General features: G+C 44.7%; 1 protein-coding gene across 1 annotated transcript in view; it reads right to left on the bottom strand.

The window, feature by feature from the left end:
* The window catches only part of LOC141985902 (cytochrome P450 4V2-like), a 29,017-nt gene extending 22,590 nt beyond the window's left edge, over positions 1–6,427 (bottom strand). The window contains exon 1 of the mRNA XM_074950082.1: positions 6,320–6,427. Within this exon, the coding sequence (XP_074806183.1) occupies positions 6,320–6,418 (99 nt within the window). The 5' untranslated portion in view covers positions 6,419–6,427. The remainder of the gene's footprint in view (positions 1–6,319) is intronic.
* Positions 6,428–15,674: the final 9,247 nt, after the last annotated feature.

Below are 15,674 nucleotides of genomic sequence, written 5' to 3'. Positions count from 1 at the left end.
CTCTAGTGAGCTAGGCATTTCTATTAGGTTAACCAGACCTGCTGGCCTCCGAGAAGGTAGCAGGAAAAACAGATTAAACCAGACCTGCTGGCCTCCGAGAAGGTAGCAGGGGACCTGCTGGCCTCCGAGAAGGTAGCAGGAAAAACAGATTAAACCAGACCTGCTGGCCTCCGAGAAGGTAGCAGGGGACCTGCTGGCCTCCGAGAAGGTAGCAGGGAAGAACAGATTAAACTAGACCTGCTGGCCTCCGAGAAGGTAGCAGGGAAAACAGATTAAACCAGACCTGCTGGCCTCCGAGAGGGTAGCAGGGGACCTGCTGGCCTCCGAGAAGGTAGCAGGGAAGAACAGGTTAACCGGACCGGCTGGCCTCCGAGAAGGTAGCAGGGAGAAATAGGTTAACCAGACCTGCTGGCCTCCGGGAAGGTAGCAGGGGACCTGCTGGCCTCCGGGAAGGTAGCAGGGGAAAAACGCATAGATTAAGCTATGATTTCAGAATCTAGGCTGTGTCACTTGCTAAGTAATACCAGCAGTGACAAAGAGATTGAAATATCCATGTTAAGATGTTTAAAAGAAAACAGGGTAAGCCAGTACCAGAGGGAGGAATGGAGTCAGAAGGAACTCCAACCTCACCTTTTGTTAAAGAAATTACACCTTTTAAACAAAACCTTCAAAAATTTGGGCACAGTCCTTGGACTAAACAAGCCCTAGCTGATCTCTGCACTATTTCGGACCTAGAGGATAGATTGGCTCAGTATATCCTCATATACAAACCTTCTAGTGCTGCCAAAAGAGATGCAGCAGCAATTTGGTTGTTGTGGGAGGCATGTAAGGATTCTTCCCTCCGCTTGTCTTCATGTAAAGAGGAAAAGGCACAAACGGAAAAGGGAGCAGACAATTGGAAGGTGCTGGCTACAAATACCCAAAGCCAGCTGAAAATAGTGAAAGAGGCACTCCAGGAATACAAAAAGAGTGAAAAAGTTAACTGCAGAGGCTGGAGGGAGGCAGGTAAAGGGGGAGAAGGTCCTATGTATGGCACCCCCAGGCATAATTACAAAGAGAAAGAATAAAAAAAAAAAAGTTAACTCTGCAGAGGCTGGAGGGAATTAAGCAGCTAAACTTTGTGAAAATGTTAAAAAGGAAAAAAAAAGTGTTAGAGAAAGAGCATTCTTGGTTTCTTTGCAGCCATTCTGAGGGAAAAATGGGCCCTTTTCCAAAGGAATGTCTGTAAATTAGCCAGGCAAAAGAAACTGATTAAAATCATTTGACTGGACAATTTAGTCAAATTTGCTAAAAGAACATAAGGGGGTTCTATTGGAACTTAACTGCCTCAAATGTATAAAGGGAATGTAAGATGTAAAAAAACAGAGCAACGTGGAAGGGATGTTAAAGAAAAGAAAATGTGTATGTATCTATCTGTGTGTGTGTGTGTGTGTGTGTGTGTATGAATGAATGTGTGAAGAAATATGAGATTGAATGGAATGTTATAGCTATAACTAACTGCTTACTATGATTCTTTCTGTATTCACAATAAATGTGGTATTTTGCCTTTTTCCCTTTAATAAGATCCTGCTGGTTTTTAATTTATTGGTATAACATTTGTAAAGTTCTAAGGACCAGTTGGTTTTGTTTTTGTTTTAAATAATGCCACTAAAAATCCATTTGACTCTTTAATTCAAAGTTGCAAAACTGACAGACCTTTTTGCTAGACACAGGTAATTAGTGCTGTTTGGCTTTGGGATTTGGCATTCAACCCTTAAAAGGTAACTCAATGCTTTACAAAATTTAAAATGTTTTTAAGTTGTGGCTGCAGCTGGGCAGTCAAAATCAGGAGAATATAAAAAAAAAAAATTTTCTCGATTCTTTTTGTTTGTTTGTTTGTTTTTGTAACAAAATAACAGATGAGAGTTGTAGAAAAAAAAAATTAAAAAAACAGTGCCTCTCTGAAGCAACAGCAGGGGTGAGGTGCACAAAACAAAAAGAAGCAATGTGAGAAACACTGAGTCTTAAAATGGCTCTGAGTAATCAGACTGTCACTTTGATAAAGGTACATGAAACCTCTGCAAGCAAAAAAAGGAATAGTGACACCTTATGTAAAAATGGATCTGGATAATGTTATAGAAGTTAAACTATGGAAGGAATGTGCATTTGCCCCAGAACATGTGCAGGGTATATTGTAGAAGGGGCAAAAGAAATGCAAACGTACCATGCTACTTAATTAAAATGCTATTTGGGCTCCAAAGGGAGCCACAATAGGTTGGGTTTTCTTTTTCAGATTGCTGTGTGTTTTGGAAGCAGAAGTTAAAAGTAATCAAAACTCTGGTGAAAGTTGATTGTGTCCCTTTTAAGATAGAGTCTCTGAGCTGCTGATGGCTTTAAATCCAAAAGCAGGAAGTGTCTGTGAAAATGCAAATTACCTAAATGATAAAGGAAGGAAAGAACTAGCAGCACAAAGGAGCTGCAGATAAAGGATACACCTGGTCAGCAAACAAATTGTCTAAATAAAAGACATGGGATAACAAGATAATTTTAATAAATTTAATGATAATAAGTATCCCTGTAACAATGTATAGTGTGTATGATTTTTGGAAAAACCCTTTAACGTCGTATGGTAATGATGCTTCTCAGTTATTACCTGTAAATAAAACTTAAAGCTTAACACAGCAGGAAAAACATTATTAACTTGGTCTGCAGTATAAGAAGGAAAACTCAGGGATTTAATGACTAAACAGTGGGATAATTTCCCCATAACCCTTAAAAGATAAAAGCCATTGAAACCTGGCCTGCCTATAGAACAAAAACAGGAAAATGTGGGGGCAATTCCTCTGTTTTGCCTGCAATCAGCAAGGGTATTTGTAAAAGAAATATTTTAAGCAATAATCTGCCACCCCAAAAGGGGTAGAAACATGTTCTTTTTGTCTTTCAGAAAATCAGGAAAAGCTAATGCCAGCTGAAAAGCAACCCAAAACCATGAATCTACTGTCACAATAGAAATTGTGTTTTGTGTTCTATGTTTTGTCTTGTGTTTTGTCTTGTTGCTAGCACTGTTGTGTGTTTAAAAAAAAAAAAAAATACTGAAGACCTGCAGGAACTTAAAAATAAATTAAGCTTTCTGTCCCAGCTACAGGACAGCCTGATACAAAAACAAGTACATGCCAACGTAGACTTGGTCCAAATTGGTCTGGGTAACCTAAAAGCCCGATGGAATCTTTGGCAATGGCTTAATACTACCACATGGCTTATGCATAAAAAAAAAAAAATTTAGAAATAGGAAACTACACAGCCATAGCTATGGGATGCACTGAAATGCAGAAACTTGCACTAGCTACTTTGGAACACAAAATGTTCTGGGTCATATTGGGAAATATTAAGGTTTGATGCATTTGTTAAAAAAGAAAGAGATCATTGTTTGACACTTATCAATATGAATGGATTCAATATGTTTCCAGTATTGTAAAACCAGACTTGTTAATGGGAGAAATTGTTGTCAAAATTGCACACCAACAGTCCCTGGAGGCAAAGGTATTGAAGGTTAGCCCACTCCCCATATTACACATGGGATCCTTCTGGCTACCCTGGACCTCGAGCCAGTGGGCTGGGGAGGGAGGGAAGCTATTGGACACTAGAGGTTGTACCGAATGGACTCCTCAAAAGTGGGTGTGCCTCACCTTGCCTGTTGCCCCAGAACCTTGTAGTAAAGATACATCACTAGGATCGTGTATGTGGCATGAATTGGAATCACAAACTCAAATTGCCTCACAGTACCTTCTCTTGAATAGGCTACATAGAAAGTGACACTGACGATTATAAATCTTAGTGTCAAAAGGGGGATTATGTTGGATCATATTAAAGAAGTTCTGTATTAAAATCACAAATGAGTTTGATTCCCCATAGTTTAAATTCCAGGGTATTACTAATTAAGAGGTCTCTTGGGTTTTGGTACTGTTTCTCTCCCTCTATGTGTGAAACTTGCAAGCTGCTAATTGTGTTAGTACATTCTAAGACAGAATCTGTTCTCAAAGCAATTCACAGAGACTCAAAGCAATACTCTAACAACAGAAACAGCACCCAGAGACTCCCCGCCCTTTTGTTGTATTAACAATTGTGATTAAAATAGAGATAGAGGATGTATGTGGACGGATGCTTGGTGTGGATAACAACTGAATGATCAGGGAGGTGCCAGCCTAAGAATCCAGTGTCCATCGGCTGAAGAAGGCGTCAAGTGGAAATAACCAGAGGACCCCCGGAGGGCAGACTGGAATCCACCCAACAGCCTCAAGAATGGGAGAACCAAAGAACAAGATAACTTCTTGGAGCCGTCAGGAATGTGCTATCTGCTGATTGATTCAGCAACAGCATGATGAAGCAATTCCCATAGACTGGCATAGGAAGAAATTCCTATAAAAATAGACTCTTAAAAAGTGAGAACTTTGGGGTCTGATTCTGCAAACCAACTTCCAGGAGCATCAGATGAGCATCTGACAAGGCCCTGCTCCCTCCTCATGTCCAGGCCACCTGGCCAGTGGCTTGGCATGAGCAACTCTAAGGCTGGTAACTATGATGACAACCTTGCAGAACCTCTGTGTGTGTGTGTGTGTGTGTGTGTGTGTGTGTGTGTGTGTGTGTGTGAATGTGTGAATAAATATGAGATTGAATGGAATGTTATAGCTATAACTAACTGCTTACTATGATAACAACCTTGCAGAACCTGTGTGTGTGTGTGTGTGTGTGTGTGTGTTTGTATGAATGAATGAGTGAATAAAGATGAGATTGAATGGAATGTTATAGCTATAACTAACTGCTTACTATGATTCTTTCTGTATTCACAATAAATGTGGTATTTTGCCTTTTTCCCTTTAATAAGATCCTGCTGGTTTTTAATTTATTGGTACAACACAGTATCTGCATTCAGAACCTGTTATGTTGATCATGCAAAGTGAAGTTCAAGGTTTTCCACAGTCCAAAACCTGGATAAACATTTACTCTCACTTAGTCGAGAATCACAGAAGTATTTTCAATCAATGTAAAGTCACAGATCAAGAATTTCTGCATTTATCTCCGAACAGACTACAAACCATTCAGGGCTAGACTGCACTATTTGCACACTGCCATAGTAAAGAGGATTGGTACTCACACCCCGGCAGTGAGAACACCAGGGGTATTGTGTCACAGCTGGACTGACAGGGAGTGATTTGTGTCATCCCTTTAGCTCATGCAACATACTCCTGGGAGGAGCATCTGGCATGCAGTCCCTGTGCTCCCCTACGTGCCTATGTAACACCGACAGACCCCGCTCGGCGGCAGGCGGGATCAAATCTGAGACCTTTGGAGCTTACTGCATGAGCTTCTACTGCATGAGCTAAAAGCCATACAGCTCTTAGCTAAGGCTGTAGAGCAGACTCATTTTAGCTCTCTCTTTAAGTAGTCTTGGTGCCACTACATGGGACGGAGCACCACACCCAGGAGGTGTGTGGGTTACATACTTCCCCTAGCTAAGGAAGCGCATCCCAAACGTCAGATACTTCCCAGTTGAAATCCTGGACAAGCCCCCACTTGTAACACTGACAGACCCCGGTAATAAATCTCTCTCTTTAAGTGGTCTCGGTGCCACTAGATGGGACAGAGCACCACACCCAGGAGGTGTGTGGGTTACACCTAGAGTTATAATGCCCCTGTGTAAAAGGGAGCAGGGGAACCAGCATGAAGCCTAGGCTCTAGGGCCATCAAGAAGTTTTGAAGACTGGTGTCAGTGGTGAATGGCCAGCTATTTTCAATCTTTTCTGTAAATTCTGGAGATAAAGCAACTTAAAATTTCAAATTAGGGAATAACTATAATGATTAGTTAAATCCCTGGATGTGCCCATATTTGCTCACTCAAGTGAAGAGAAAACGGGTTTAATTTAAAAAAAATGAAACAAGATTATATCAGTATTGCAATTTACATTTTAGGGGTCCTGTTGTCCACTGATGTGTACGTAAGCTTCAGTTGTCATCAGCGGCACATACAGTGCACATAGAAATAAAGGGGAAAGAGAGACCCATTCATGGCAAAAACTTTAAATAAAGTTGAAAAAATAATCAGTCATTTCATAAATTTTTATACTGAAATTTTCCTTGGCAATTTGCTCTTTATATTGAAACTTTATTAGCACTGGTTCACAAATTGTTGCCCTTGAACCTTGAAATTACATCAGTTCAAATATTTTGACGTTCCCTATTTATAAATTACACTGAGGGAATGTAAAATTTCTGACATGTTTTTTTGCTACAATTGCATGACTTGTACAAACAGATTTATTAAAAATGAGATCAGAATACTCACCTCAACAGTATCTGGGTGATATAAAAACAGAAAAGGCAATGGTCCAAACCAAAGTTTTAACAGTGGTTGATTCCTGAAATCGTTATAGTATTGCATCATTTGTTTAAAGAAATCTGGAAAAGAAAATCTGTTTGAATGGGCCCAAACAGGACTTCTGTGATTAACTGATTATAAATTCACTGTAGCATTATATTTGTTACTGTAACAAAGCTGGTTTGTTTTGCACTTATTTATTATTTTGATTACCGTAGCACTTAGGGATCCAAACAGAAATCATGGCCTTAATCTGAAAAGCACTCTACAGACACAAAGAAAGAGCCACCCTCCTCCCCTGCTTGCAATCTACTAGGGTGCCCAGATGTCCCGATTTTATAGGGACAGTCCCAATTTTTGGATCTTTTTCTTATATAGGCTCCTATTCCCCCCCCCCCACACACACACACACACACCCTGTTCCAATTTTTCACTGTCTGGTCACCCTAATCTAAACAGAAAGGATATATCCTTTTCAGTATCCAGAAAGATAATGGAGCAAATATTTAAGCAATCAGTTTGCAGACACCTAAAAGATAAGAAGGTTATAAGTAACAGTCAGCATGGATTTGTCAAGAACAAATCATGTCAAACCAACTTAACTGCTTTCTTTCAGAGTAACGAGTCTTGTGGATGGGGGGAAGTTATAAGGGGGGTGCTTAACTGGTTAGAAAACTGTTCCTAGAGAGTAGTTATCAGTGGTTCATAGTCAAGCTGGAACAGCGTATCAAGTGAGGTCCTGCAAGAATAGTTCTGGGTCCAGTTCTGTTCCATATCTTCATCAATGATTTAGATAACCGCATAGAGAGTACACTTACAAAGTTTGTGGATGATAGCAAGCTGGGAGGGGTTGCAAGTGCTTTGGAGGATAGGATTCAAATTCAAAATAATCTTGACAAACTGGAGAAATGATCTGAAGTAAATAGGATGAAATTCAATAAGGACAAATGCAAAGTACTCGATTCAGGAAGGAAGAATCAGTTGCACACATACAAAATGGGAAATGACTGCCTAGGAAAGAGTACTGCAGAAAGGGATGTAGGGGTCATAGTAGATCACAAGCTAAATGTGAGTCAACACTGTAAAGAAAAAATCATTCTGGGCTGCACTAGCAAAAGTGCTATAAGCAAGACAAAAAGTAATTATTCTGCTCTACTCCACACTGATTAGGCCTTAACTGGAGTATTGTGTCCAGTTCTGGGCACCACATTTCAGGAAAGATGTGGACAAATTGGAGCTAACAGACCCCATCCTGAGGAACTCTGCCCAGAGACGTAAACAAATAAGTGATCAGAAATGGGCACCATGGGCACAATCACAAAGAATGTTCCCATTCCAACCTCCTCCTCCTCCTCAACTGATAAATAGCCATTTTGGTCGGGGCTAGGAGGAGACCCCAAGACTTTGTGGGAGCCACAAATAGGATGTGAATAAATTTTTAAAAAGAGTGGAACAGTCCAGCCAGAACCTCAACAAGAGAAGGAGGAAGAAAAGGGGCTTCAACCTGCAGATATGCACGCACCACGGTATCCCTCTGCCACCCCAGTAGAGGACTGTCACTGTGAGGCTAGCAAACATTGATTTATTAGAAGGCAGGTGTCCAGCACCAGTTTGTCATGGCAGGCGTGCATTGTTTTATTTGAGGAGTGGGGACCAGCATTAATAGATTGGGCATGGGGCCTTACATTAACAGATTGCCGTGCTGTGTACAGTGGTGGCAGCATTAGCTGGGGGCTCAGAGTTCAGCCAACAGTAGACCAGTGTCTTCAGACCCAAGAAGTGAGATATACTGAATCATCAGGAGAGCCAGCAAGGGTGGGTTTGCGGCTCAGTGTACCACTATACTGCAGCTTGCAGAGTAGGTTTAGTCCTTGAGCTAGTAGGTGGTGGGTGTTTTCAAGCCCAACCCTGATCTATAAAATATACTGGGTGGTACACAGTCAAATAAAATCAGAAACAATATATTTTCATATTATCATAATTTAAACGAATAGTTGCCAAGACTAAATTACAACTTTGGATTGCACAGGATCAAACAGGGATGTTACTGGGTGTAGCCAGGGAATTGAGGTCCTATGACTCCTGTTAAAGAGGGTGTATGCTCCCTGACAGTGCAATGGCTGTACAAAAAAGCCCTCTGTGCAAAGTATCAGTTTCAGGGTAATTGCATCTGTATCCCCCCCTTTGTGGTAAATTTCAGGCATGCCCAGTCAGGTCTCAGGACCTTCGCTGTCACCTCTCTCTGGGTAGGGACCCGTGGCCCACTCCATTCTGACCAGGGTCTTTAAGGTTGCACAGCTCCCTGCCTTACACTGTGATGTTCAAAGAAATCCAGTCTGCCTAACAGCCAGTGCCTTTTTCTCCAAGGGCTATGAACAATGTATTCCCAGCAGGTACAAGTTATCATACAGCTCTTTCGAAGCAAGCACCTTTATTCCTAAGGAAAAAGCATTATAGAGAAAACAAAAAAAACCAATAAAGTTCCTATATGCATGCCAGAAGCTTACCAGTGGTCATGCATTAGTCTTATGGGGCCCTAGTAGGCCAGAGTCTTTCCAACCCTTCTGCAAGGGTTGGTGGCCCTCCTTGGAAAGAAGGTGCAGTCTGTTTGCTGTATCAGAAAAAAGGTCCTGTGTCAGTTCAAGTTCATCCTTTTATACCAAAAGACTTTTCTTTGTACCCTAATCTCTGGGAAACCCAACTGGAACCAGTATATGAAAACCACTCCAGAGGGTGGCACCTCTTTAGAGTTGTTTAGTCTCAGAGTTTCACCTTAATCACCTCCTTCTGATCTAGTTTCTGAAGGAGCAATGGTAAACCTCCCTTGTGAAGTAGAATACAATCATACATACAATTCCTGGCCCACAGTGATACATAAACTTAATACAATTCTTCCCCCCAAATATACTACATGTGGTTACATTATCTGTCATAAAGAAAAGGAGGACTTGTGGCATTCGATGAAGTGAGCTGTAGCTCACGAAAGCTTATGCTCAAATAAATTGGTTAGTCTCTAAGGTGCCACAAGTCCTCCTTTTCTTTTTGCGGATACAGACTAACACAGCTGCTACTCTGAAACCTGTCATTATCTGTCATGTCTCCCCTAGAAATAAATGGGTATCCCTAGGGTTTCCAACCGACATCCTAAGGGCACTCATGGAGAATTTTCTTCCATTGCCTTTCATAATTTCACATTTTAACTATTCGTATAATAAATATTCTAACAATCGAGCACACATAATTCAAAATTTCATACAGAGTCGTTTGACAAATGTCCTGTGTAATATCTCTCTTTCGGCCTGTAGAGGGTTGTCAATCACCTTCTCTTACCCTTGTCACTCCAATATTTTTGGGTGTGAGCTTGATACCTGGTGCTCCCACACCCATCTCCCATCTGGCTCCTAGGGAATGTGTGTGGTGCCCTTTTGGCTGCCCTGAAGATGTGTGAAGTTTCCTCATCCCCCTTTGGTATATTCCATGAAGCATGTTTTTGGACAAAATGGAGAAAGAAGGCAGGGCTGGCTCCCTGGAAAGTAAATCTTAACCATTATTTTAACAGTGGAAGGTGGCCGGAAGCTGCTGGAGCAGCCCCAGCCCTGGGGCTATACGCACCAGCCACTGCTTTGGTGGCCCTGGGCAGCTGGCCCTGGAGACCACCTGAGCAGCAGTCCCAAGGGCAGTGGGAGTCGCCACAGCTTGGTGGCTCCTGGAAATGGTCCCGGGTAGGCCAGAGCAGTCACTGGCCCCCGGGGCTCCCTCCCCCCCAGCATCTGGGGCCAGGGGCTCACACACACCTTGCATAGCTGGTGCTGTGGGCTCCCCCCTCCATGGAACCCTTCCCCCCATAGGATTAAATCAGGAGTATTTATGGTGTAACTCATGGACAGGTCACAGGCTGTGATTTTTTGTTTCTTGCCCATGACCTATCCATGACTTTTACTAAAAATACCTATGATTAAATCGTAGCCTTAATTATGAGATATGTATACAGATTGTGGTTATGAATTTGTGGATTTGTATAGCTATAAAATGTGTTCATAATTTGTGCTACAACATTCAGCTCCACCTCACAACAGGGAGGTGATCAGCCAGGCAAAAAGGGGCTGCCTCCCCCACAAGATGAGACTGGCTCCAAACACTTCGCATCCTACAAGCCAGGAAGAGACATCGGATGGGCCATTAAAATGAATGGGGACACACTGAAACAACTTGAAACTGAAAAGAAAACCCCAGTCTTGAGAAACTAAGAAAGGAGGGAATTTCCCCCACCATGAATCACCATAGTCTGAGAAAAAGAAGAAGAAAAAACCCCTACAAACCCTATTAAAAGGAAAGGGGTTTGAAGGGAAGGCTATTCAGAAACTAGGCAGCATCAAAGTAGGATGCTGTCCATGAAACACTGGATCCCATCTACAACAGGAGCATGCTGGGCAAGTGTTTAGAAACAGTACGTAACTTGTACTAGAAAAGGTAATTTGTCTAATATAGAAATGTAAAGGCTGAAGTTGCAGCTTTATGTTTATTTTCTGTGTAACTTGTATGCATTTACTCTGCCTTACTATGTCATCTTTGAATCTGTGATTTTGCTATTAAATAAAGCTTTTGTTATTTTTTGCCGCAAGCAGGTCTCTGCTGTGCAAACTATATAGAATGCGTGTCCAAAGTGATCTCATCACTGGGGGAAGGTTTCACTCCTTCGGAGTTGACAAACCAGAGAGGAAAAGACCAAGTGTCTGGTAGTCAAGACTGGAAGGGGCTGTTGAGGTCACCCTACAAGGAGTAACTAGGCTGGTATAAGCCAGAGTGAGATCTTTATGTCCATAGACTGGCTACTGCTGTCAGGGCTCTGAGCCATAATAGCATAGCATTAAGGCACCCCGAGTTACAATGCAGGCAGTGATAGAACCCCTTATGGTCTGAGTGATCCCCAAAACCTTACAGTACTCCTGTGAAAACTTTTGAAAAGTCTTTCAAAAACAATTTGCATTGTGGAAACTTCTCACACTCTGGTTCAGATCCTACTCCCATTCAAGTCAGCAAGAAAGACTACCTTCTTATGGGAGTAGTTTGGGGCCCACAGAACTTGGAGTTATATTAATCCTGGTTCTGGCAATGCACATGTGTGTCCATTTGGAGAGTCACTATCCTAAGTGTGTGCAAGTATCTGGCCTTCTGTAGTTACAGTACTGTCTTCCACATCACAACCACCACCCACCTGCATCAAAGTTAAAGAAATTAAATTACCCTTAAAAAAGAAAGAAATTAAATAATTATTTTCTTGATTCCACTAGAGGTTACAAAGCAAGTATTACTTATCTGAAAGATCACTTTTGTTAAACAATTCGAGCTAGAGAACACTGCACAAACAAAAATGCATATTTGCACAGCTAAAAAATTCACAGACATCACAAGCATATTGATATTTTCACAATCTCATTGTGCAGAGAGTGGCACAGTACCTTCAGGTCCCTACAAAATATTACATAATAATAATTGTGGGTGTATGAAAAAAAGCTCATGGGAGAAAAGGAACTAGCACCAGGCCTGATTAGTCTTGAAAACCCCACAAGTGTAATAAATGGTCTCATGATACTGCACGTCTGCCTGTACAAGTTTTGAGGTAAACACTGCATACACTTCCAGAGTTAACATAAGAACGGCCATACTGGGTCAGACCAAAGGTCCATCTAGCCCAGTATCCTGTCTTCTGACAGTGCCCAATGCCAGGTGCCCCAGAGGGAATGAACAGAACAGGTAATCCTCAAGTGATCCATCCCATCACCCATTCCCAGCTTCTGTTTGTTTGCAAACAACTCTTATGCCTATGAGGGAAGCAACTAAATTTGTAATTATCCAACAATTTAGTATGACTCCTTTGTTTTTGCAAGAGATTCTAAGACATGTATCTAGGCAGTTGTTTTTAAGCATATAAACCGAGAAAGTAGATGTTTCAGGTCTATCTCATTTTAATTGTTTTACTGACCTGACTGTCCATTTGACAAACCATCTCTCCTGTATATCTTAATTTGTACTGGTGATATGGGCCATTATATATATTTAAACCTTAAATGTGTGGAAAGGTCGTCTCTGAAAAAAGTTAACTTCTTGAACACCCAAAACAAAAAATAACAAATAAATTAGGGAAAACTTGACAAAGATCAAAACAAATCATTTGTCCACAGTTAAGAGCTTATTTACATATTCTAATAATAAGCTCCTTAGAAATAGGGATAAACAGGAGCAACACACTGAACCATAAAAACCTGTCAGAGGTTTCTGGGGGAGGTTTGGTTGGTAGAAGTAGAGTCTCGGTAATACTGCCTGTCTGTTTTGCCTGGATCTAGAAATGCAGCAGGATGCTGAGTAATGAACTGTTTTGTTTTTGTCTGCAGCTTGGAAAAAATCCTTTAACCTAAGACCAGCTCGCTCCTACTCTGTTATTCTACAACACCACCACCACTTAGTGATGGGCCCAGCCCAGCTCCACTGCTGCAAATCAGCTCCTATTTCTACAGCCCCTGGAAATCGCCAGCCACTTCCCGAGCACTTTACTAATGTCTACACCGCTGTACGCCCAAGTTGGCAGGGCTGATCCCCAGGGCACTGCGGTCACCCGGGAGAGAGGGTGCTGCAGGCAGCAGCTCCGGGAGGGAAGAGGGGTTTGCAGGCACCCCCCGCTACGTGTCTGGGCGGCCGTTACCTTCCCCTTTGCGCTCGAAGAGCAGAGCATTTCCCAGCAGCGGGTAACAGGGGCTGAGCCCCGGAATCGGCTTCAGCGCCTTCCACTTCCCCAGGTAATCCGGCAGCAGGCGGAACGTGAAGGCTGCCAGCAGCGTGAAGAGCAGAGTGACGACTCCAGCCCCCCAGTAGAGCAGCCGGTCCCCCTCCTGGGGCAGCTGCCAGAGCCCCCATCGCTGCCCCGACCCGGCCGCTGGGCGTGCACTGAGCCACAGTCCTGGGGTGCTGCACCGAGAGTAGAACCCGGACTAGGGCCCCAGCCGAGGGCAGTGGAGCCCAGGGGCGTGGCCCACTGCAGTGGGGGGAGAGGTCCAGGAACAAAGGAGTGGGAGGGCAGGAGGGATCCCCAGAGGCTGCATGAGGAGGGAGCAGAGCAGCGAAGGCATAGGTGTTGGAACTAGAGGTGCTGGGGGAGCTGCCACACCCCCTGGCTTAAAGTGGTTTCCATCACATACAGAGTTTACAGTTTGGTTCAATGGCTCTCAGCACCCCCACTTTACAATTTGCTCCAGGTGCCACACATACCCTCGCCCAACATCGGACCGCCCCCCCACTCCCCTGATTTCCTATGGCCAGAGCCCCCTCAGACCTGCTATGCCCAGTACCCCCCCACAGACCCTGCCACAAATGCACAGCGCCCTGCACACCACCAGTCCTACCCAGCACCCCCCTGCCCACAGCCCCACCACACAACTGCCCAGCGCCCCACACAGAACCCCCACTCCCCAGTGCTCCAACACACAGATCTTCCCCGCTCCCTCACCGCCCAGCACCCCACGCCCATGTCTCCCAGAGACCCACTCCCCCATGCCCTGCCTCCTGGCCACACTCATCGGCCCTGATGGGAGGCAACTGTGTCTGCCAGGATGAGCTGCCAGTGCAGCCAGGGCTGGTTCCGGGGTGAACAATCACTCCGGCCCCCCGAGAGTGGCATGTTCAGCCAGACCAGAGCCTGCCCCAGCCAGCCTCCTTCAGGAGCCACTTGGCTGGAAGGGCCCAGCCATGTCCCCCACACTGCCCCCCTACAACTGGCTGAGAATGGCCAGGCTTCTACACCAGTCCCAGGTGGCTCAGCTCCAGCAAGACAGGTGGGGCCGCACAGGTGGTGGGAAGCAGAGACTGCACAGACCCAGAGGTGTACTGGCGCCTGGCCAAGGGGCAGAGAGAATCATAGAAGACTAAGTTGGAAGAGACCTCAGGAGGCCATCTAGTCCAACACCCTGCTCAAAGCAGAACCAACCCCAACTAAATCATCCCAGCCAGGGCTTTGTCAGGCCAGGCCTAAAAAACCTCTTAAGGATGGAGATTCCACCATCTCCCTAGGTAACCCATTCCAGTGCTTCACCACCCTCCTAGTGAAATAGTTTTTTCCAATATCCAACCAAGACCTCCTCCCCTGCAACTTGAGACCATTGCTCCTTGTTCTGTCATCTGCCACCACTGAGAACAGCCAAGCTCCATCCTCTTTGGACCCCCCTTCAGGTAGTTAAAGGCTGATATCAAATCCCCCCTCACTCTTCTCTTCTGCAGACTAAATAAGACCAGTTCCCTCAGCCTCTCCTCATAAGTCATGTGCCTCAGCCCCCTAATAATTTTTGTTTCCCTCTGCTGGACTATCTCCAATTTGTCTGCATCCTTTCTGTAGTGGGGGGCCCAAAACTGGACACAATACTCCAGGTGTGGCCTCATCAGTGACGAATAGAGGGTAATAATCACTTCCCTCAATCTGCTGGCAATGCCCCAACTAATGCAGCCCAATATGCCATTAGCTTTCTTGGCAACAAGGGCACACTTCTGACTCACATCCAGCTTCTCATCCACTGTAATCCCCAGGTCGTTTTCTGCAGAACTGCTGCTTAGCTAGTCGGTCCCCAGCCTGGAGCAGTGCATGGGATTCTTCCGTTCTAAGTGCAGGACTCTGCACTTGTCCTTGCTGAACCTCATCAGATTTCTTTTGGCCCAATCCTCCAATTTGTCTAGGTCACTCTGGACCCTATCCCTACCCTCCAGCATATATACCTCTCCCCCAAGCTTAATGTCATCTGCAAACTTGCTGAGGGTGCAATCCATCCCATCACCCATTGAGCCCGAAAATCAAGCCAGCTTTCTATCCACCAGACCCAGGTGCGGCCCGGGGTGGCACAGACCCGTGATTGGCCCATGGCATCTGACTTGCGGGACTCGGGATAGGGCAGGGGCAATGGATTCTTCCTAAACGTGCGGAGGCCATAAGGTCCCACCCCCTCCATGGCCCCATCCCTGCCCCTGTAGTCCTCTTCCTCCTGAGGTCCCACCCAAGCCAGAAGCTGGAGCCAGGCCGGGGAGCCCAGGCTCCTCCACCTGACTGTGCTCCCCAGCCTGGCTCCATCTACACAAGAGCAGCCCCCAGCCCATATCCCTGGCCCCCCCAACCCAGGGCAGTTGGAGGGTCTGTGGCTCCCCACATGGCTCTTACCCCAACCTGACTCCGGCTTCTGTCCTGGCCTGGAGGTGTTGCCTTGGTGACCAAAGAGGAGCGGCAGAGGACCAGGACTGTGGCAAAAAGTGGGAGGGCCATTGCCCCTTGGCCCCCTCCCCCTCCCCG

This window comes from Natator depressus, chromosome 4 (genome assembly GCF_965152275.1).
Source record: "Natator depressus isolate rNatDep1 chromosome 4, rNatDep2.hap1, whole genome shotgun sequence".
NCBI classification, from domain to species: Eukaryota; Metazoa; Chordata; order Testudines; family Cheloniidae; genus Natator; species Natator depressus.
The sequence above is the reverse complement of the archived record's forward strand: the minus strand, read 5'-3'. Positions and strand labels throughout refer to the sequence as shown.